General features: G+C 43.7%; 1 protein-coding gene across 7 annotated transcripts in view; it reads right to left on the bottom strand.

Moving 5' to 3' along the window:
- ANKRD28 (ankyrin repeat domain 28) overlaps positions 1–24,046 on the bottom strand; it is a 216,101-nt gene that overhangs the window by 10,332 nt on the left and 181,723 nt on the right. For all 7 annotated transcript variants that reach the window (XM_053262156.1, XM_053262157.1, XM_053262159.1 and 4 more), the window contains 3 exons: positions 23,458–23,540; positions 22,595–22,677; positions 10,319–10,410 (listed from right to left, as the gene is read on the bottom strand). In XM_053262156.1, the coding sequence (XP_053118131.1) occupies positions 10,319–10,410; positions 22,595–22,677; positions 23,458–23,540 (258 nt within the window). The remainder of the gene's footprint in view (positions 1–10,318; positions 10,411–22,594; positions 22,678–23,457; positions 23,541–24,046) is intronic.

The following is a 24,046-nucleotide window of genomic DNA, read 5'->3' as shown; positions in this document are numbered from 1 at the left end:
GTAAATTCTAAAAGTTGCCTTCTACTGCTGTAGATTTCCTATTTGATGCAGGAAGCTGCCATTACTGTTTAACTGCATCCAGAAAGCTTTCAAGAAAAGCAATATTAATGTCTTTAGATATGGGCTTGGAAAAGACCAATGCACCTTTTGGAGCATAAAGCATTTCCTCAGGTGGCATGGGCTGCAAGCCCAGAATGGAGATATCTTTGGTCATGGGTGGGGGGAAAATCTTCTGCAATGAATAATGGTGATGCAGAGAAGTCTGTATGTTGGGCATCAGACCACTTCCTATCCTCCTTGGAGTCCTGATCTAGGTAATGATCCAATTGGGGGGGGCGTGTTTCATCAACACATGTGTGACCCAGATCAGGTTCCAGTGGAGTGGGATCCATTAACACGAAAGGATCACCATCTGGCCCACTTGTATCAGGGCCGTGAGGCCTGAAATCTCAGAAGAATGAGGAAGTACCCTTGCTGAGAAGCAGTAGAAGTGTTATTAGATTTACTTTTTTAAGAGGAACCTTTGGATTTCTTTTTGTATGTTTGGATTTTCTTGGCATGGGACTCTGGGACTAGGAGGATGAGTGCTCCCTCCTTTTTTCTTATGCTTTTCACCCCATCTTTGCTTTGCCTAAGTAAGGTCAGCAGATTTTTGAACTAAGTTTGCCATGCAACTGGAACCTCTAAAGGAAAGCCTGAAGGAAGGGAGGGAGGAGTGGGGAATTAGATAGATCTATGGGGCAAGGCCTGAGAGGTGCAGATCTCACCAGCTCCGTGTTTGCTGCAGCAGTTATCATGATGGAAGACATAGTGCCTCTTGGGGCTGTTTCAGGGATTGTGCCTTTTGCTGCCGGCTCTCTTCAGAGCTGTTTGCACCAGTGGTCCCTCTAATTTTTTTCATGTCTGTGCGGAATGAGTTTTGTTCTGGTCGGCAGTATCAAGGCAGTGTGTGCACCTGCATTCAGAATGCGGCCTTCCTGATTCAACTTGAGCAGGATCTAAATTGAACTGAGCGGACATCCAAAAACTTGTGAGTACACGCACATGTGCACGCCTTAGAGGGAGCAGTGGTTTGCACCCTTTCCACCCTGTTTGCAGTTGGAGGTCAGAAGTCTGTGTGGCTATTAGCACTGCACTTGGATAACCCCGCCACATCCTGGTGGCTGGATGAGGATTGGATGTAGGCAGCTGCATCTGGCCCTCTGGAGGTGAGGGTTGCAGCCTTCTGAGTTGCTGCGCTGTGGGGCCATTTGGGTGTCAGGAACAAGTGGTGTCTCATCTGTGCCCAAAATGTCAAACTTGCATTGTGTAGCACAGCGTCTTGTCTTGCAACTGGAAGGGGTGGAGACCAGATGGTCCTTACTGGGATTCTGTGTTCGGGGAGAGGAGGGCCTGGTGGTGTTCGTTGAGTCTTGTATGGCAGCTGGACACTTGGAAGAGGCTGAATTGCTGTAGAGTTCTTTCCCTTTGGGAACAAAACATATCTAAGCATGGTCAACTGCTCCATGGAGAAAAGCGAGGCAGCGGGGTGGGAGGAGTAGGAGTAGAGAAAGGTAGGAAGCTGGGGGGTTTTTTGTTTGTAGAGAGAAAGGGATCAACAATAATTAAGGTGGGGGGAGTAGAATAATCAGGAAAGAGGAGGCCTTGGATAGAAAGCAGAGGGGTTGTCTCTGGAGCTGGACTCAGGACTCCAGAGTGGGGTCATCCTTCCTATACTCTTAAATCATTTGAACTAATGTGCACAGACCTCCCTCTTGAGTGTGTGTGAAGGATAACCCACACAAGATGTCATCATCCAGCAGCAGAGATTATGGTGTTCCCAGCCACATTGTTTTCTCGTAAGGGTAGGAAGGGAAAAATAGTAAAAGGCTTGCAGAGAAGAATTTGTAGGTTAGAAAGAGGTGAAATGAGCCCTGACCCCAAAGCCAATTTTTTCTCTCATCCAGGGTTCAAAAGATTGCTGGAAAGAAAGTATATTTGCAGTGGTGAACCAGTGGGCACCAAGGGTGGCTCCAGAGGGGGAGGTAAATGCCCTCTTAGAAAAATAGTTTCTCCTCCCAGTTGCACCCCCCTTCCAGCATGGTGTAGTGGTTAGAATGCTGGACTAGGACCGGAGAGACCTGAGTTCAAATCCCCATTGAGCCATGAAACTAGCTGGGTGACTCTGGGCCAGTCCCTTCTCTCTCAGCCTAACCTGCTTCACAGGGTTGTTGTGAAAGAGAAACTCAAGTACGTAGTACACCACTCTGGGCTCTTTGGAGGAAGAGCGGGATATAAATGTTAAATAAAATAAAAATTAAAAAATTGTCGGCATTAATGGAGCACCCCTTTGAACCACTTGCCATGGTGCCCATCTGTATGCTGACTCTCAAAATGGCTTTTCTGATTGCAGTCACCACGGCCAAGCGAGTTAGTGAATTAACGGCACTTCGCATGGACAAGCCATATACCCAGTTCTACCCACATAAGGTGGTATTGAGGTTGGACCCGCATTTCCAACCAAAGGTTGTATCAGATTTCCATTTGAACCAGGAAATTCTTTTGCCTACATTTTTCAAGGAATCTCAAGACGCCCTTGGAACAGGCACTACATTCTCTGGATGTCTGTAGAGCTCTCCTGTATTACCTACAAAGGACTCAGACCTTCAGGGTCACAAAGAAACTTTTTATAGGATATCGAGGAAGGAACAAAGGACAACCTATATCACGCCAACATCTAGTGTGTTGGCTGGTGGAACTAATAATGTTGGCATACAAACAACAAGGGGTGCTCCCCCACGGACCGTGCATGCGCATTCTACCAGAGCATATGCGGCATCAGCAGCCCATCTATCGGGCATTAGGATGTCTGATATTTGTATGGCGGCCACATGATCTTCACAACAGCCGTTCATTAGGCACTATGCTATTGACTTGAGAATGGCAAAGGAAGCAAACTTTGGTAGAGCTGTGCTTAAAAGGGTGTTGCCATAAGCTGTGGGTCTCCTACACCTCCAGAAGGGGGAAGCTGGCTAATCACCCATTCCTTATGATTTCAACGGATCACAATCCAGATAACAGGTTGCTTACCTGTAACTCTTGATCTGGAAGTGATCCGTTGTAGTCATAAGACCCACCCATGCCATCCCCACAGCAGTAGACATTCACACACATAACATGTACAACACAAACAGATTGTCGACATTGGCGGTCTGCAAGAAACTAAGGGAAGGATGCCCCAACCGCCGCAAATATCAGCAAAGCACAGCATGTGCTGGTGGGGTGGGGCATCACAAGGAGCTACTAAGCCAGCCCGAGAGGTCACTGCGCAGGCGCAGAACCCATTTTTTATGACTACAACGGATCACTTCCAGATCAAGAGTTACAGGTAAGCAACCTGTTTGAGTAGGTAACAGATCCTTGTGGAGTATTGTCTCTGTAAGACAAGCAAAAATAACTTTCATTTGTATTTACTGAATTCAAGGGCAAATAGGTTAGGGATTGACACCAGACTGGCGAAGTCAACCAGTTGAAACTGAAATTATGTCTTAGTTGAAATAATTTATTTTTAAAATTAATAAATTGGGATGTTCTTGCTTTTTGTGTCTAGCATGACAGCCTTTATTTTGTGCATAAAAGATCAGCAAAGGTAGCATGTGCAGCTGTGATATCACAGTGATACACTTCATTCGGCCAGAAAGTATGAAACACATGATTTGTGGCTTCCTCTTCTAGCTTTAAGGCACTTAGATGGGTGCAGGAGTGATGCTCCCAGTCCTATTTATCTACTCGCGTAGGGGCATTTTCTACTTGACCTTTAGTTTCATTAAGGAGTTCCCTGCAGATGTGTACTTAATCCTTGACAAATGTTCTATTGTTGAACTCTATTATTCCCCACAGCAAATTCCTTTATAATTCCTTGCAGTACTTGATAATGTCTTCATAAGATTATCTTAGGTCCACTTTGCACATATCTTTCTTACTAGAAGAGCGCCTGCTTCTGCACTTGCTCTTGGTGCTATTCCAGGGACATAAAAAACTTCTGCCCCGCATCCTATCATGTGTACAGATGACACAGAGATCACCTAGTCCTATTTTTAAACATGCAGGAAGCGGAACCTCTTAAGTCTTTACATTGAAACATCTAAAGCTATGTGTGATGCTTTTAAAAAACAACACCACCAAAATGTGGCTTCCTTTAGAAACAAACTATGTCTGGAGGGATGCTTACCAAATCACAATAACCAAACACTGTATTTTGTCCAGTTGCTTTAGTGAAGGGGTGAAACTACAAGTTATATCAGCATTTACTGAGACACTGTGGGAGGCAGGCACTTGCAGAAGACATTCTGAGATAGAGATGTTTAACCATGTGAGTACCCATCAATGGCAGCATCAGAAAAAAATGGTGGGGAGCACAGATGGTGCAAAGTGCATTTGTGGCGGGTGGGGGAGGACGACTGTGTCCCACAGGTAAGATTTCTGAAAGAGTCCAAGCTCCTGTTCCATTGGCTTCCTTATTAGTGGATACAAATTATTCCATCCCTTCAAGAACCTTTTGCACTTGGGATGGGAAAATACAGTAGTCCCATCCCAACCTCTATGTTTTGCAGATAAGGCCGCCAAATGTAACTTAATGGCTAAGCCTTTCAGCTTCAAGGTTGTCAAATATAGCAATATTTGCTTAACACTGGCCTGAAGTGAGCAGCACCCCTTACTGCATGCACAGACAGCAAAACGCTTCCATTTGCTGTTGTAATTTTGTCTTGCGGAGAGGCGTCTATTGTTAAGCAAGTTGTTCTTCAGAATCCGATTCTCCATGCTGTCATTCTCAGTGTTCACACTTCAGAATGCAGAACTTTCCCTCCTTCCCTCTGGAGCAGGTCTGGAATGAGAGGGAATCTGTGGAAGTGGCCTCTTGACAGCTGTAGGAGTGGGGGCAAACCACGGCTGTCTCGGGCACCATGGTGTGAGGAGTATGCAGGTTGCCCCGTCCCTCAGTATTTGTGCTAACGCTCGGCCTATCACTGGCAGTGGAGAGAAGAGATAAAGGAAACCTGTTCCCCACTTGTATTGGAATGCATCACCTAATGACTCCTTTCCTATGCCAGCATGAGAGCAGTAACTGGCACACTTCTTGTTGACAGCTGTGGCAAACAAGTCCAATGATGGGGCACCCCAATTGTCGAAGAGCTTCCTGAGACACAAGACATTTATCTTCCACTCATGGCGTTGATTGTACTGGGAGTCCCAAATGAGATTGTCGGAAAGCTGATTGTCCACACCTCTTATATGTATCACTATTGGGTATATGGCGTTCACAACGGACCATTCCCAAATACTGCAAGATAGGGCACACAGCATCATAGAGACTGTGCCTCCCTGCTTGTTGAGGTAGGCAATTGCTGATGTCCAACTTGACCTGTGTCAAGGACCCCCTGAGCACAAGTTTGAAGGCTTTCAACGCCAGGAACATGGCCATCAATTCTAAGTAATTTATATGCTGTGTCCTCTGAAGTTCCAACCACTTCCCCTGGATGCGATGTGTCCCACAATGAGCACCCCATCCCAGCAACGAAGCATCCGTTGTCACCCACTGCGTTGGTGTTAATGGTGCAAATGGTACCCCTTGGCAGAGATTGTGCTCTGACTGCCACCAACACAAGATCTTCAAAACTGTTTGTGGTATTTCCAAGCGCAGTCTCTGTCCACATTGGGCCGAAAGCTGTTCATGTACCATTGTTGCAGTGGGCGCATATGAAGGTGCGTGTAACTGACGGTCGTATTGCAAGAGGCTATCAGACCTAGTAACCTCTGTATTTTTTCTGCAGGTTGGATCGGGTTGGTTGTGAACTCCCATACCAGCTGGTTGATTTGCCAGGCGCGCTCTATAGGTAAGTAAGCTCTTCTCTGTTCCATGTCTAAAATGGCGCCTATGAAGCATAAGCGTTTCGTTGGTAGTCAGTTTTGACTTCCAATTGATGTTGATGCCCAAGTCCTGGAGCAACTGCACCATCGACTGGATCTATGTGACTAACAGCTCTTTGCTGTCACTGGCCAGCAGCCAATAGTCCAATTAGGGATATACTACCAGTCCCTGCATGCACAGAAACGCTACAACAGCTATTACTTTGGTGAAAACTCTCAGAGCTGTCTCGGAGCTGTCGAAGGGCAGCACTGTATATTGGTATATCATACTTGCTACTGTGAATCTGAGGTACTCCCGATGATTTTCTTGAATGCCCACATGAAAGTAGGCATCCTTTAGATCCAGTGTCGCTGCTCACTTCTCTTGGTCTAAGAAGGGGAGAATTGCCTGCAATGTTGTCATTCTGAATTTTTTGGTTGAGATATAGTGATTGAGGTCTCGTAAATCCATGATTTCCCTGATTCCTCCATCCCGCTTTGGGATTTGGAAGTAGCAGGAATAGAACCCGGACAACCTCTATGCCCACTGCACCGGAATAATTGCCTGTTTCTCCAATAACACCTTCACTTCTTCCTGGAGTACTGCAGTAACTCTAGTGAACTTCATGCCAGAGAATGGTGGTAGAGTCTTGAACACTATTGCATACCCCGTTTCTATGATGCGCAAAACCCAGAGATCCGATGTTATGTTGTACCATGCTTGGGCATGGCTTGCCAGTTTGATGGAAATGCTGGGAATTACAGGACTGATGTTTGGGGCCCGAGCAGTATTGGTTGCTACAAAGTTGATGTTCAGGGCCTTGGCAATTGATGGAGTGTGAAATGGGTGTACTAAGCTGTCAAAATGATTGCTTGGAATTGTCCTTATTCTGATGGACATTCTGGCCCTTATTCTTCTGACTGAATCCCTTAGGCCGTTGGTAGGGCCTGTTTTGCCTTCTGAAATCCTTCTTGTCCTGATATCTACAGGACCTCTGTCGAGGGAATGTTCGTTCTTTTGGGGCACCCCCCTGACACAGATGTGGATGTCATAAAGGTTGGCACCGTAAATTTTGAATTGTTAAAAGTCTCCATTGTCGCATCCGTCTCATCATGGAAAAGTCCTTTTCCATCAAAAGCTGGTTCTCCACTCAATCCCTCATATCTTGCTGCAGGGACGTGGATTGGAGCCAAGCATGGCAACGCATGCTGACTGCAGTAACCATTGTGCGCGACTCTGTTTCAGCTAGATGATTGAATGCACTAAGCTGTTGCCTTGTGATGGATGTTGTTCTTCTGGTGTCATGAAAGATGAGCCTTGCAATAATGTGTCCCATAGCAGGTGATTGTAATGTCCCATACATGCTGCGTAATTAGCAATCCAGATGGCCAAACTGGATGTGGTATAAACCTTTCCCCCCATCATATCCATCTTTCTACCTTATCAGCGGGCGTCATATGGTGACAGCTCCCTCGCAATGCTGAGGCACAATCTATGACCACTGAATTGGGCACTGGATGACGCAACAAATAGGTGTTTCCTTCTTCTGGAATCCTGTATAAGTTTTCTAATCTCTTAGAAGTGGGAGCAGAAGTCTGTAGTACTTCTCACGCTGTCTTGGAAGCCTTTGTGATGGCAGGAATCATTGGTAAAGCCACCGGATGTGATGACCTGGCTTTTGCTATCATATTGTACACTTGGTCAGCTACCTCAGTGTCTGGTGTTTTAAAGTCCATCCCCAGTGCTTCTGTTATCTCCCTAATGAGGGCATGGTACGCCTTTATTCCTCAGTAGGAGATGCTGATAGGCGTGGAGGAATGTCTGAAAGGGGATCAGATCGATAGCTTGCAACATCAGAGTCTGACACCTCTGAAACCTCTGCTTCTGAAGAGCAGGCCTCCTGTTCCCAGGATGATGGAGTGCGTTCCAATGGAGGAGGACTTGATTTCCTAATCCTTTCCCCCCGATGGTTTTTCAGGTTTTTGTGGTACTTGTGAAGAAGTATTAAGGTGCCAGGATTGTAATGGCTGCATATGTGAGGATGTCACGATTACTGAAGCCTGTCTACTGGGTGCCTGAGTAGATGGTTGAACCCTTATTGATTGTTGATGCTGTATTTCTTGTTGAATTACAGGTGCTTTTTGCGCTTTATCTTCTGGTAGCGTGTGGCGGAAGCCACAGGAATGAATTGGCTGGGCTGCTAGACACATGCCCTGCCCTGTCAAATAGTGGGTAGACGCAGATGCCATAGAGACAGGTGGTGCCAAAGGTAAAGCAGTCCCCAGTGATGCTCTCAGTGGCGATACTGATGGTGTTTTAGGTGGAAGGAGAGGTTCATCATCCTTCAGCTCCACATCCGGTCCTGTGCTCAAAAAGCCTCTGAAAGTCAAGCCCGATGGCGTGCTAGATGCTGAATCTAGCAGTTCCAATAAGGCATTAGATTCATCCTGTCCATGTTGACTTTCATCTCCCTGCTCCATTACTTGCACTGCCATCACTACTGGTGACTTCGGCGTTGAGGCAGATTGTCTTGGGGTCTGAGCTGGTGATAGTAGATGAGGTGTCCTTCTTGTCGATGCCGACGTCGGAACTGCTGCAAATGTAGAGGGTGTCGTCACTGATTTTGTAGTTGAGATCAATGGTGCTGACAGCATCGATGCTGAGGATCTTGATGCCTTGGGTAGTTGTTGTGCAGTTGACATCAAATCCTCAGTTTCTCGCATCAACGTTGAAGTGGTGGATGCTGATGTTGATGTCGTACTTGGTGCTACATCTATCAATGTCTTAAGCTTTTTTGCTCTAGATGTCATCCTAGATATCTTCGATGTTGCTGCTGACGGAATCTTCTGAGTCACTTTCTATGTCACATATCTGTACTGAGGACGGTGAAGGGGTACGGAATCTCTTTGTCGAGTACGTGCTCTTGTTATCGGAGTCACTGCCTAAATAGCGCCAATGTTTTTTCTCTTTATGCCTATGTGCCTTCATAGAAACATCCTTTGGTTTTTTAAAGACTACATCTGTCAATCCGGTTTTAGACTGCTGGGGTGTAGTTCCGTGATCGTTCAACCTCGAGGTTGGTGTCAACTGAGTTGTCGATGTCGATAGGGGGCTCAGCCTTGGCGTAGGTTGGCGGAGCACCTCATCATATAATGCCGCTCTGAGACGCAATGCTCTATTCATTCTTGTATGTTTAGAAAATGAGCAGCAAACCTTGCACGCTGCCGTATTGTGCTCTTCCCCAAGGCACATCAAACATGTATCGTGGTAATCGGTCGATGGCAATTTTGCTCGACATTTCACGCAGTGTTTGAAGGTCTTCTTTACCTCCAATTCAGTTTATGTTCTTTAGTCCTGAACGTTAAGAAAATCCAGTCCATAAATCCATTCCAAAGTCTAATTCTGTATTAGTATAAGTCCAAAAGTCTAGCAAACCAGTCCAAATCGCAAACCAGTCCAAATCGCAAACCAGTCCAAATCGAAAAAGGCAAATCCATTTTCCGTACTGAAAAGTCATTTATCCAAGGTTTTAGGAAGTTTCTGTTGATCCGAGGAGCCAATCCGAGGTATGAACACATAGGTGGCTGAAAAGAAACTGGGGGAAGGACGCCCCAACCGCCGCAAATAAAAGCAAAGCACAGCACGTCCTGGCAGGGTGGTGCATCACGAGGAGCTACTAAATCAGCCCGAGAGGTTACTGCGCAGGTGCAGAACCCATTCCTGATTATTATAACGGATCACAATCCAGATCTTATGCTTCTGCTGAAAGCTTCTTCCCTAAACCCTGTGGTTATTACACAGATATTTAAAATGTGTAGCATCTGGACAAAAAGTGTTGCAGGCATCTGCTGGTTGAATCTTATGGAAGAGGCACCACCATAAAACTGCAGATGAAAAAACACAACGCACACTCTCATAATACAAGAAACTCAGGCTCACCTAATAATAGTGAATTTGATTCAGGACAGAAAATTCAAGACAGAGAAAAGAAAGCAATTCTTCACATGATGCACTTCACTTTGATTAGCATAGTAACCAACCTCTTCAATCACTACATATCTCAACCTCTAACCAATAAGTATTGCCACAAGTGAGCTAATGATCTCTGGCTCAGATAGCTTTAAAAAGGGTTGAGAGACAAATTCATGAACAATAAATCTGTCAAGCAGCTATTAGCCACATTTTGCTAGACAGTTGCAAAATGGAACCTCCATGTTTAGAGGCAGTGTACCTTTGATTGTAGGTGCAGTGGGCTTTTCAGAAGCGCACTAATGTAACATTCTGTTGCTAACATTGGGAAGGCAGAGTCCTCCCAAAAGCCCTTTGACTGGCCACTGTTAGCAACAGAATGCTGGACTAGACACTCGGATTGAGCAAGAATGCTTATATTTTAACTAAGTAATAAAAGATCACTCTGTTTCATTTACTTACCATTTTCATCTACTGCAAGAACACTTGCTCCTTTCCCTAGAAGTTCTTGAACTACAACCGTTAATCCATTTCGAGCAGCAACATGCAAAGGCCTGTGGAGAGAGACAACCCTGGCACTGTAATCAATTTTACAAGCATATTGGAAGTTCCTACAAAGATTATGAGTAATCAATCTCTTTATATCCTTTTGAAGAGGAAACTGTCCAAACATTTAAAGCCTGCCTTTACCGTTTCTAGAGTTGAACAGAAAATATTTGAACAGCATCCAGCTGGTTAGGCTGAATGATAATGGTAATCCAATATAATCTTTTTCAGCAGCTTGTAATGAAGCTGAAGAATTTATCTATTAGTGCAATACAAGGCAAGTGTGGGTAGTGAATTTGTCTTATATGCGCTTAAGCAGCTTTTTGGGCCCAAGTCATGTACCCTGCAACTTTTGTGAACTCAATGTAAACTATCTTATTCTAGTACAAATTGGAACAGAGTAATTGTGTCAGTAGCTAGAAATTTATTATTCTGAAATCTACCTTAAACCTATATTATTACTACAATATTCCTATCCAGTTCCCAGCAAATTAATGGATCTAGTTTAAAGATAAGCATTTTGCTCTGTGTTGGCATTTGCTTAATGCAGGGCTGCTCAACTTCAGCCCTCCTGCAGATGTTGGCCTACAACTCCCATAATCCTTGGCTATTGGCCACTGTGGCTGGGAATTATGGGAGTTGTAGTCCAAAAACAGCTGGGGGGCCTAAGTTGAGCAGGCCTGGCTTAATGCATCAATCCTTGAAGCTACTAGTAAGAAGTGGTATTGGTACAATTTGAGTGTATTGCTAATTTGAGCCATTTTGGAAGGGCGGTATATAAATCAAATAAATCAAATAAATAATAATGCCAGTACCACAAATATAGAAAACCCTTTAAAAAAACCTGTTAATATCCTTCTTCCTATTCTTTCCCACATCATTTACGTGTATTTTATTGTATATTACATATTGCAATATTGTATATTACATAGGTGCTTCTTTGCATCTATGTAAAAGATTTTCATTTACTGGAACAAACATTTTTACGAAGTTGGTCTTCAGTGTCATAAACACAGATATCTGGTCTTGTGGTAGCAAGCATTAATGGTCCCCTTTGCTAAGCAGGGTCTGCCCTGATTTGTATTTGAATGGAAGACTACATGTGAGCACTGTAAGATATTCCCCCTTGGAGGATGGGGCCACTCTAGGAAGAGCACCTGCATGCTTGCATGCAGAAGGTTCCAAGTTCCCTCCCTGGCATCTCCAAGACAGGGCTGAGAGAGACTCCTGCCTGCAACCTTGGAGAACCCACTGCCAGTCTGTGTAGACAATACTGAGCTAGATGGACCAATGGTCTGACTTGGTATAAGGTAGCTTCCTATGTTCCTAACTGCCAACACTTTTGAGAGAGGCACACACAACTTAAAAGTAGAGCAGGCTCCTTAAAACCAAATACGCCTTCTTGAGCATGTGTGAGAGTTAGGGATGCACAGAACGTTTCGACTTGAAATGGGCCATTCCGAGCTCAATACAAAAGACCCTTTAAATAAAGGATCTGTTTTGAGCTTGGAACAAAACAACCCCGTTTTTATTTGAAACGTTTTGAGTGCTATTTTGGAGGCCTGTTTTTCCCTTACTGATGGGTTTTCTGGCATTGGCTTCAAATCCTATTGGGGGGGGGGGTTAGGGAAAGATTAAAAATTTGTTTGAAATTGCCTGCTTGCCTATTTAGATGGTAGGTAGCAGCCATCATGCCCTACCACCCAACCCACTTTGGTGTCTCTAGGAGCTACCCATGGGGAACAATAGGGTGTTTCAAGTTTCCCTATTGTTCCCTACGGCCAAAACACTTTAAACATTTTGGGTTTTGTTCTGTCGAAACAGCCACATCGACCGCTGTTTTGACAAAATATTTTGGCCATCTGCATTTTGTTTCAAGCTTGAAACAAAAAAGCAAAATGTTATGGAATCAGCTGCATCTTTGTGAAGAACTGGAAAGAGCTGGAGGCTATATAATATAAAAATAGAATCTGGGGAGATATAACTTTTCATTTTAATAGACTTCCTTTTTATTTTCCCTTTTTTGTTTCCTTTTTTATTAACTGAAGACTTGGAATTCAACTGGAATTTTTTTCTTTCTCTCCAAATCTACTTTCAATAAACAGCTTCATAAGGTGCATGGATTTCGCCTGATGTGTTAATGTTTTCCTCTTTCTCTCTTTTGTCCTTGAACACAATCTCTTACAAAGATAACTTTGGAGCTTCTCTGGTTATTTTCTTTTCTCTTTGAACTGTTTTATTTCACTGGCTGTAATTTGAAAAACTGTCACAAGAGGGAACCAGATTACTATGCATTTCATTCCTGAACAGAACTCTTGTTTGTTTTGGTTGGTGTTATAATATACATACATATTGTTTTATTGAGAACACTAGTCGACCCCATACAGAGCATCTGTGTGCTCTTTGGGGCCGGCTACCTCTTCCCCCCACCTTCTGCCCCAGTCTCCGGCCGGGCCTGCCACTGCCTTCTTGCCTGGGCTCACTGCTGCCTTGCTTCCGCAGCGACCAATTCTCCTGTGTGCACCCCAGCCAATCAGTTGGGCGCTGTGACACACATTCCAAGGCTCACCCAGGAGATTTATTTATTTATTTTATTATTAAAACCTTTATACCGCCCTTCCAAAAGGCTCAGGGCGGAATTAAATATATAGATTTTTGGAAGTTTGCATTTTGTGGGGAGAGGCTTCTATTGAATCTGAAAGGTGGTTTTTAAGGTTTCTGCTATTTGTATTTTTATGACAATTAATTGTAATCAGATTGCCCTTTTTATCTCTGTTTTGCTTTATGAGTATACGGTAAGGCTCTTCCCTTTTCTTTCCTGATGCTGATTTCTTTGGGTCACCTTAAACTTATTGATTTCCTGTATGCTAGAAATGGGATTCTTGCTAATCTATTAGGTTAATGGTTGTATGTTGGATTCTGATGGACTTTATTTTCTTTTGATGGATTCTGTTTGTTTTAGAGATATAAAAAACTGAAGTAATTAACATAAACTGGCCTATTACCTAGGATCTTTAATCTAATAACACAGACGCTTCTGCCCACTCAGTAGATAATTCTTATTTGAAGTATTAAATTAGGGAAATTATTGTGGAATTCATGTTAAAATTACCTTCTTTTCTCCTTTTCAGTTTGGAATAACTTGGAGCAATGTGAAAAGTTACTTTATACTAAAATAATTTACTGACGTGTCTCCACTAAGAAACTAGCTCTATGTTATTTGTGTATTAAATTAGGGGAATCTTTTTGAAGGAGAACAGTAATTATTTAAATGAATTGCGTGTGTTGCCAAGGGGGGGGGGGAGTTTATTTTTGAACAATGAAATTATTTCTTTTCTCTGCCTTCTAGCTTGGATAAATTGGAATTAAGGGGAAATCCCCCTCCCCCACATTTTTTATTACAATAGCTTACTGTTGTTCTCAAAAAGAAATTAGCCCTATGTTATTTGTGTATTAAATTAGGGAAATCTTCTTTGAAGGAGAAAAACAGTAATTATTTAAACAATCCTGGGTGTTCCCAAGGAAAAATAGCTTTTACCATTGATACTTGTACTTTTGATGAATAAATATCTGAATAAAAATATGATGGGCAAAAACAACAACAACAACGACCACTTGGATAAAGATCGTTCAGATAAAACTGACACGGATTCTGAAGACACAGGGTCAAGCCAGCAAGAGGAAGTAGTTTCTCTTTATAAATTTCCATCCTGGAGCAGTACTGCTAGCACTTTGTGTTTTCTCTGGTCATGAACAGATCCACCTTCGGCACTCCCCATGACACAAACAGCTGCTGCACCACTGACAGATGCAGTTCCTATTTGTGCTGTTCCAGCACTAGTTCCTTGGTCAGGGAGTCCGCTAAACAGTTCATTGCGCCTTTGATGTGTATCGCGATGGGATAGATCTTGTGTGGGATGCACCAATTCCATAATTGAAGACTGAGATTGCACAAAGATCTGGATACTGTTCCGCGCTATTTGTTTATGTAAGTGATGGCCGTCGTATTATTGATTTGTAGCTGGACGGTCTGGCCAGCAACCTGTGCCTGAAAGGTGACCAAGGTCTTGAATGCTGCCAAGAGTTCCAGGAAATTGATGTGCAGCAGTCTTTCCTTTGGGGCCCACAGACCCTGTACTCTGTGGTCCGTCAAGTGGGCTCCCCAGCCATGCATCGAGGCATCGGAGGTCACCGTGGCAGTTGGCTGTGGAGTCAGGAAGGGCACTCCTCTGAGCAAGTTTGCCTCCCTTGTCCACCAATTCAGGGAGAACAAGATATCTTTTCCAGAAGAGTAACTAGCTTGGACTGTGGCTCAGTTCTTGGGTGGAATGCCCTGAGAAACCACAACTGCAACTTGCGCATTCTTAGTTTTGCATTGAGGACTACCATGGTGCAGGACGCCATGAGCCCTAGTAATACTTGCACTTTCCGTGCTCTCTGCACGGGTGTTTTCTGAAACCTGTGGATGAGCAACCGCATGCGCTGGAAGCGGTCTTCGGGCAGATAAGCCTTCTGTTCCCTCATATCCAACAGCGTGCCAATATATTGAAGGCGTTTTGTTGGTTCTAGGAACGAGTTTTCCCAAATGATTTGGATTCCCAAGCTTTCCAATAGGGCCATTACTACATTTCAGCAACTGTTCCCATGTCTTGGCTGTCAGAAGCCAGTCATCCAAATAAGGATACGCTGACAGACCCTGTGTCTTGAGGTAGGCTACTATCACCACCATGCACTTTGTGAATACTTTCAGGGCGGTGACGAGGCCAAAGGGCAACACATTGTACTGAGAGTCCTCCGACCCCATCGTGAAGCATGTGATGAAGCATGTGATACATGTGATGGTGTTCCTGAATGCCAACATGGAAGTACGCATCCTTCAGATCGAGCAATGCAATCCAATTCTCCTCGTGGAGGAGCGGAAGGATGGCTTGCACTTTCACACTTCGATGCACTGGTTCGATCCACGTAGATCCGTTATTGGTCTTCTCCCCCCATCACACTTAGGGATCTGAAAATATTGGGAATAAAATCCTGTCTGGCTTAGGGCCCACTGCACTGGTGATATGGCCTCTTTCAACAAGAGCTTCCGCACCAATTCCCGCAGCACTGATGACTCGGGAGTGTACTTTACGCCCAGAAATGGCAGGTACTCCTTGAACTCCATTGCATAGCCCATCATGACTACGCGCAGGACCCACTGGTCTGATGTTATATGGTGCCATGCTTGGGCATGGCTTGCCAGTTTGATGGATATTCTGGCTGAATTCAAGGAGATGGTGTTCCTTGGTGTTGTGAGGTTGCAGGTGCACTGAAGAGGCACACTGTCATTTTCATTTGGGCCCTGGCCCAGATCAAAGCTGCTGCTTGGATTGTGGTGTACCTTTAGCATGCCCGGACTGGGCCTTCTTGTTCCTGGGGTAGTAAGGCCTCTTGTTATTGTTACTGTAGCACTGGTAGGGGTGCTTGGAGTCTCTCCGATCTGGTTGGCGATAATAAATTTGCCTTCTCTGATACTGGTTGTATGGCTGATATCTGGAGTTAGAATATCATGGATTCATAAAGGAGTGTGCTTTGATTTTTTCCACTGCTCCATATTTTTGTCAGTCTTGTCTGAGAAGAGAACTTGTCCATCAAATGGCAAAGTCTCGACGCGATCTTTCAAGTCTTGTTGCAGCCTGGTCGCCCTCAACCAGGCATGTCTCTTTAGAACAATGGACGAGGTTAACGTACGTGACTCTGATTCAGTCAAATGTTTGGCATTTGCCAATTGTTGGTGGGTTGCTGCAGTTGTCCTTGCGAACACTAACTCAAACTTTTTCACAAATTCACTCGGTTCCAACGAAGCTTGTTGATCAAACAGAGTCTCCCAGAGAGAATGCGTAAATTTCTCCCAGCATGCTATGTAATTAGCGATTTTAATAGACAAGCAGGTCATTGAATAAGTGCATCTGCCCCAAACGTCTAGCTTCCACCCCTTCTTGTCTGCTGGTGTTGTATGTCTTTTTCTGCTCTTTGATGAGGTTGTGCTATCCACAACCAAAGAGTATGGAGCTGAGTGACAGATTAGGTATTCGTTTTCTTCTTCCTGAATAAGATATAATGCCTGCAGAGGCTTGGAAGTGGGTGCCAAGGTTTGCAACACCTCCCACGCTGATTTAGTTGCTCTGGTTATATGAGGAAGCATGGGTATAAACACGGGGTGTAACCTGGTAGCCGATTTCATCACACTGTAAACCGAATCTTCTAATTCGGTAGCCTTTTGTTTAAGGTGTAAACCTAACACCTGTGCCATCTCTGCCACCTGCTGGTGATAACCTTTCATTTCTTCATTTGGTGAAGTGGAAGGGACAGCAGCTATATCAGAATCTGGGTCTGGTAGACTAGGTTCTTCTGGGTCTACTGGGTCAGGTTCTGAAGACTCTGAGGTGTGGGCATCTTCATTAGGGATGTGCAAATTGATTCGGGTACGAATCGATTTGTACCCGAATCTAGCTGATTCGGGTGATTCGGAGACAAAACAAATCACTCCTGTGGTCCATTGGCTAGATTCGGATCCAAATCGAATCATGCCTGATTGGATTAGAATTTTGGATCCCTCCTATTAATTCCCCCAGATTGCCAGGTTTCATTTAAAAAAGCTAAGCTCTAGTACTTATAGAAGTGGAGTTATGGAGCAAAATGTGTGGTCTCTATTTTTCAAGTGTTTGGGTTCTTTGGTGTATAATAACTTTCACTCAATGAATCCCTACGAGGATTCATCATACACATTCATTTCTTCTATTCATTTTGACTGTCTTTTTGACAGCGTCAACTGTCAACTGCCATGTGCCAACTACACCCCACTCCCACCCACAAGGCAGTGGGGTACTACTCAGTTTAAGTTAAGTGCCTAATGGGTAGAGGCTAACACCCAAATTGCAGAGGAATTAAGCAAAGGGCTGATTTTTGGTGAACTGTTGAAGTTTTTGTGTCTTTGGGGAAGCTTTGGGGCATAAAATGGGATCTGGGGCAGAAGAGTGGGGTGGGATGGTAGTTCCTAATGGGTGGAGGCTACCATCCAAATTGCAGGGGGATTGGGCAAAGGGCTGATTTTTGGTGAATTGTTGAAGTTTACGCGTCCTTAAGGTTTCCCCCCATAAGGTATAATGGAGGTGTATCGCTTCATGTCAGGGGGAAAGGGGTGGCCTTGAGTGGTGTGGGGTTGGTGGTAGTGCCCAAGGGGGGCAAGGAAGCTACAAGGATTTTTTCAAAGGATTTGGGCAGAGGGCTGATTTTTGGTGATTTGTTGAAGTTTACGCATCTTTAAGATTTTTCTCCATAGGGAATCAGGTAGGTTTCAGCAGCCCCATAACTGCAATTGTGGGGTGCTAGGGTGGCCCAGAGTGAGTGGCAGTGTAGTGAACAGAGGGTGCCAGCCACCCCCATGGGTTTCTAACCCATGGGGTACAGGGTTCTGTTGTTTCTGAGGTGTTCTGAGTGTGGATTCTCTAATAGCAAATGAGAGTTAATTCATGGTTTGTATTGAAAATCTCATTTGCTACCAGAAAAGCTACACTCAGAACTTCAACAATTCACCAAAAACCAGCCCTTTGCCCAATTCCTCTGCAATTTGGGTGGTAACCTCCACCCATTAGGCACTAACACCCCACCCCACTTTTTTGGCCCTGGGACCCATTTTTTGATCCGAATCGATTTGGATTCGGATTAATTCAGATCCAAATCTAATCTGGGGTGATTCGGATGGATCAGATTTGGACCCAAATACAAATCAGGGTTGTTTCGATTTTGATCCAAATCGAAACACCAAAAATCCAAATTGCACACCCCTAATCCTCATCATCAACATCTGAGGGAACAGGTGAGTTTCCCACTGCCGTGGAGGCCACCTAAATCGGTTCCAGAATATGGGCCGTCTGTGTGACCATCTGGCGAAGAGTAGGTTGTGGTGGCATGGATGGTTTGGATGTGAAGGTAGTCTGGAGTGATACAGTACGTCGTTGTGTTAATGGTGCACAGGTCTGAACAGCCAATTCCGCGCGCAGCACTGGAAGAAAGGATGTTTGAACTGCTGACTCCTTCATCTGGCATCTGGTGCTGTAATGGGGCTTCCTGATTTCTCGCAACTACTGGGAGAAGAAAGAGTATTCCGCTCCAGTCACCATGTAGGAGTCACCCAATCCCCATGGGGCAAGAGAACGCTGACTGGTGTAACTCTCATCGAGAGAGATGGAGTCTTGGGCACTATGTTTGGTAATATGTCAGAGTCCTGAAAACCACTGAAGGTTCCCGTGGAAGGTGTACTCTCCTCTGAGTGCAGCAAGCGAGCCAGTCGGGTGGTAGTGAGGTCGTGTATGCTCATGGGAGTTACAGGGCATCCTTCAATGTCATCCTGTACTGGAACCACTTCCTCTATACAGTCCGGATTGTCTTTGAACTCGATGTCGGAGTTGAGTTCCGTGTCCAATATCACCGCAAGCATTGGATTAATTGCCTCTTCCAATGGTCCTACAGCGCTCGATGCCATGGCTGCATAGGTTGCCTTCAATGTCGAAGATGAGTTCAATGCCGTGTCCGCCTTGGGCGTCTTTGATGTCAATGTCGACACTGAAGTTGTGGGCTTTGCTTTTGTCTCCTTTGACGTTGAACGCTCCCGATGTTGAGCGGTATTCGGCCTGGAGCATGGCGTCGATGGCGATTGACACAGAGTGGGCACCGGGGATAATGAGGCTGCTCTATGCCGAGGGGTCTCAAGAGATTGGAGGCCTGAAGGCGAAGGGGTGTGAGCCCCACCCTGGGCATGGTGCTCCTTATGCTTATGCTTCTTTGGTGGTGGCTTCGGCGCCAAAGCCTTGCCCTTCCTCTTTGTGCTGGATCGTGGGCCTTCTGGTCTCTTAAAGGGAGCCGAGCCTCGACGCCAAGGCTCTAGAAGCCTGGATAGTAGAATGCAATCTAGGTGCTGGTTTTGGTGTTATAGACTCCATGGAAGCCTTCTTGGGTAAAAGAGCCTCCTCCAACAAATATACTCGAAGGCGTGCCTCGCGGTTTTTCAACATCTGTTTGTTGAAAGTAACATAGACGGAACATTGTTTGGTATCATGCGCCTCTCCCAAACAAAATAAGCAGTGGGCATGGCCATCGGTTGAGGGGATTTTTCCAACGGCATTTACTACACCTTTTAAAAGTAGTTTTCTCCTTACCCGATTTTGCTTTTCCAGTCATTTAACTGCCAATACAAACTGAAAGTAGAGTAGAATGGTCGTTCGTTCTGAGGTCTTAGGGAGAGACAGGATTGCGTCAAAGCCAAAGGAGTAGAGAAAGAGTAGTCAAAGTCCAATTCCAATTGTCGATAGGGAAGAGTCAGAAATAGCACCAAATCCAAAGGGGTATACAAAGAATTGCCAAAGTCCGTTCAAAAGTAGTCAGAGGGTGTAGACGTGAGAAATAAACTTTTTCTGAGGAGCCAACTATTCCGAGGACTGATCGCTATGGCGGTCAGAAAGAAACTGAACGAAGGGACGCCCAATCGCCACTAGAGGGTACTGCAGTCACGTGCAATCGGCGGTTGCACGTGTCGCAAGGAGCTAATCAATTCTGCCTGAAGCTGATCCGCGCAGACACAGAACCCACTACTTATGAATGTTGGAACCACTATCTAGATCAAGTTAAAGATTGTATGATTAAATGGATGCGAAACTTAAATAAAACTATTGATATGCAAAATTGGGAATACCAGTGGAAAGTGAATATTAAATTTACGGCCAATAATCTTTTAAGAGAAAATTGGTATAAGATGTATTTCCGTTGGTATATAACTCCCATGACTATCAGTAAGATGGACAGTAAATATCTAGGAAATTGTTGGAAATGTAAGCAGCGTCCAGGACATTTTACCACATGTAGTGGACCTGCACAAAAGCACAATTCTGGGGAAAAAATCCACTTTAAGATGCAGCAAATTCTAAACATAAATTTCCCTTGTTCACCCGAACTCTTTCTGTTAAACATGGCTAAATCCAGTATACCTACTAAATATACGGAGCTTTCCCTATACAGAACAGTACAGAACTTTATTACAATCATAGACCAATATACAAGAAATACAAACAATACATCATGTAAATAAAATTTAAAAAGAGAGAAATATATAAACTACTTATGAAATTCATTGCTAAAGATCAGATTGAGTTTTTCAGATTATAAAACAAAACCTTGCCACTATATTAATAATTTTTTCATCTGGGTTAAGTAATAAAAACTTCAAATATAAATCATCAGAGTGTCCTAAAAATTTAGACAATAAGGGGGAGATTAATCTCAAGCAGGCTTCCTTAAAAAAATCACAATGTAAAATTGAATGTGTACTAGTCTCCACGTGGCCAGAACTGCAAGGGCAGAGGCAGGCGGGGAAAGGGATGCCCTTGAACCTGCCCTCTAAAACGGCAGATGGAAGGGCATAAATTTGGGCTAATGTCAATGCACGTCTGAATTTGGGGATAATAATAGAATACAGATAGCCTGCTGGCTTCAGATTAAACAATTGTGCCTCGAGATAGACAGTCTTAGAAACAGAAGCAGCTTCCTCTTGCAATCCTACATCAATGGTGCATTGATTGATCTCCCCCTTAGCCCGGTCATTGCCCATCTGCAGCAGAACCTCTGGAGAAAACCCATAGTAAGTTAATTGATCACTAATAAATGAAAACCATTTAAATTTAAATGAATCAGTCTTAATGAGAGAAGCCAAGCCTGAGCTGGAGGACATAAATTTTAACCAGAATAGGAAAATAGTTCTCCAGACTCCATTTGTAGCAGGCTAACCTCTCTTCTCAGTACCACTGATGGAACACGATGAGAGACAGCTAATAAGGATCACAGGAATTTAGCTTGCAAAACTTCTAAATATGAGAAGTTTTGAGGTGGACCTAATTGGGCACCATAAAACAACTAAGAATATACTTTGGTGGTAAATAGTTTAACCACTGCGGGGATAAAAGAAGCACCTCTCGAATAGTAAAAGGAAGTTATGAGTTTTGCAGTGAGTTGAGCAGACATCAGAGAGGAATTATAATGGGCACTACGAGACCCTGAGGAGTGAAGAACAACTCCAAGATACTTGAAAGAATTGACTTGGGCTATATTATGGCCATTCAAGGACCAATTGTGGAGTCTAGGGTGCTTAGCAAATACCATAACCTTGGGTTTTTAAAAACAATTTCTCACGATAGCCTCTTGAGTGCAAAATTTTGATAAGAGAATCAAAACACATTTCAAGCCAATTGGGGTTTGAGATAGAACTGCCATATCGTCAGCATATAGCAAAATGGAGATATGCCCATTAGCAGTTTTAGGGGGTGGGTGGGGGGGATAGAAACAAAGAATTGATATAAAGATTGAATAACATGGGAGCTAATAAACAACCTCGACAGACCCCCCCTACAAGAGGGTATGGCAGCTGACAAGGCCCCAGATGCAGTATAGTGAACCTTCAGTAGGGCACCATTATAAAGGGAAATTATTAGAAGTAGCAGTCTCCTGTCTATTCCTAGATCCCATAATTTCTGCCAAAGCCTCTCCCGTGAAATTAAATCAAAGGCAGATTTAAGGTCAATAAAGGCTGCGTAAAGCCCATGAGCTGGCTTGGTGTCCCTATACATGATTACTGCTGTCAGGATTCTTTATGCTGCTAATTGGCGATTATATATAATCCCGACCTTAGATGATTGGCTGTTAAAATTACGGGAATATGCTTCAATAGCTAAGGTGACAGCTTACCTGTGGAATAGCTCATCAGAAACATCTGTAACAGCTTGTGAGCCTTTTATAAACTTTAACATAGTACAAGGTTTGTATCCACACCCTCGACTTGGCTTTTTCTAACATGGAGGGTTGGCTTATCTATTACTTATACTGGTTTGTAACTTTTGTTATAGGGTAGAGCTGGAAGAAGGGTTGAGGGGGAACTATGGATGATTATTGTTTCAAGTTGTATATAATTACTGTATCTGGAGGCTCGAGACATGACTATGTAATCATTTTTGTTTTTTCTTTCTTTTATGTTTAAATAAAAATAAATAAATTAGAAGGAAAAAAGAAGAAGAAAAGAGAAAGAAAAATCTGTTTTGTGCACATCCCTAGTATGAATGACAGAACTTTCCTGGCAATAGTGAAGTATTTTTCAGAGTCTCAACTTACGTTTGCAAGGCTGCATTTGTGGCATTGATGAGATTTCTATCTGTTATCTTCTCCAGTATTAACAAGGCACTAGTTTCATGACCCTAAAAGAGATAGTAGGGTCACTTTATCAAATGTCCTCACTAAAAACAAAAACACCTAAGTTTTTTTAAAAAAATTTAAGATTTTTCAAATAATCCATCTAAACTGTCATAATATATGTAATACAGTACATGTTTGTAATCAATAGGAATGGTTGTCAGAACTAAAACCAGTATAGTCTACAGGATGGTTTAGTAGACTTGGATAGGGCCAGCCCAAGGTATCTGAGTATTATAGATGTGGGCAGGGGTAAAGTCTGTGCCTCAGTTTCTTTCCCTTTGTGCTCTAATAGCTTTGTCTTCTCTTTGTACCAATTGCTGCCTCTCTCCCTTTCCCTTTTAGAACTATATCACCTTCATCTGCCTTTGCAGAAACTCTCTTTAATCCTAGCATGTCCAGTGCTTGAGATAATTGTTCTGTCTACTCACTGAATGAACCGATCCAGGAATAGAATTCAGAACCCTTGTCAACTATTAAAAACTCACTAGGTGGCCTTCGGCATAACACCTCAGCCTTGTATCCCCATCTTAAAAAAATACTTTCCTTACCAGGTTATGACTATGAATGAAGGATGGAAAAGTATTCCCTCCTTCCCCTTCCCTACCACACACATTCATGGGGGGTGGGGGGAGAGGAGATATTTTCCTCCCATTGCAGTTCAAATGACATATTGCCACTGCTGCTCAGGAGTAAATTTACCTGAATGGAGAAACAATAACGATAATGAGAACACAAGAGCAGCAATAAATTACAAAAGTCTCCAACTGGAAAATGATACATACCTTGCTGCAAGCCAAATGCAGTGCAGTGTTTTTACATTTATCTTGCAAGGTCAGATCGGCTTTAGCACTGCTAACCAAAACCTCTGAAATAAATAAAGTCTTATATTAATTGAAATGATGCATTTTTAAATACTCTTGAAAAATAACACAGCTCTAGTCTGCTAGAAAAACATTTCAGCAACAAACGTCTCCAACTCTGAAAGGTTATTAGAGCTGAAACATTTCCCACCACCCAATACCTTCTCTTGCAAGTTCCCTAGTACACCATTGTTCCTATTTGCTTTACCATCCAGCCATTGACAGGTAGAAAATGCTTTCCACCACAAGGACTTAGGACACTGCTGTGGTTGGCTCTTTGTGCCAGGGCTTATTGTCTTGACAAATAATAATATTGTTTTGTAATTGCTTTGTATCCAGATCTATTAGAAATCAGCACAGATATTAATGAAAAGCTCCTGAGGTTGACCAGGTTGTAAATAAGAAATCTAAGGCTCTGCAGTATGACTTAGGAGAGGAGAGCTGGTCTTATGGTAGTAAGCATGACTTGTCCCCTTAGCTAAGCAGAGTCCACCCTGGTTGCATATGAATG

Source organism: Hemicordylus capensis, chromosome 6, assembly GCF_027244095.1.
Source record: "Hemicordylus capensis ecotype Gifberg chromosome 6, rHemCap1.1.pri, whole genome shotgun sequence".
Classification (NCBI taxonomy): Eukaryota; Metazoa; Chordata; class Lepidosauria; order Squamata; family Cordylidae; genus Hemicordylus; species Hemicordylus capensis.
Note: the sequence above shows the minus strand (reverse complement) of the source record. Positions and strands in the feature narration are given on the sequence as shown.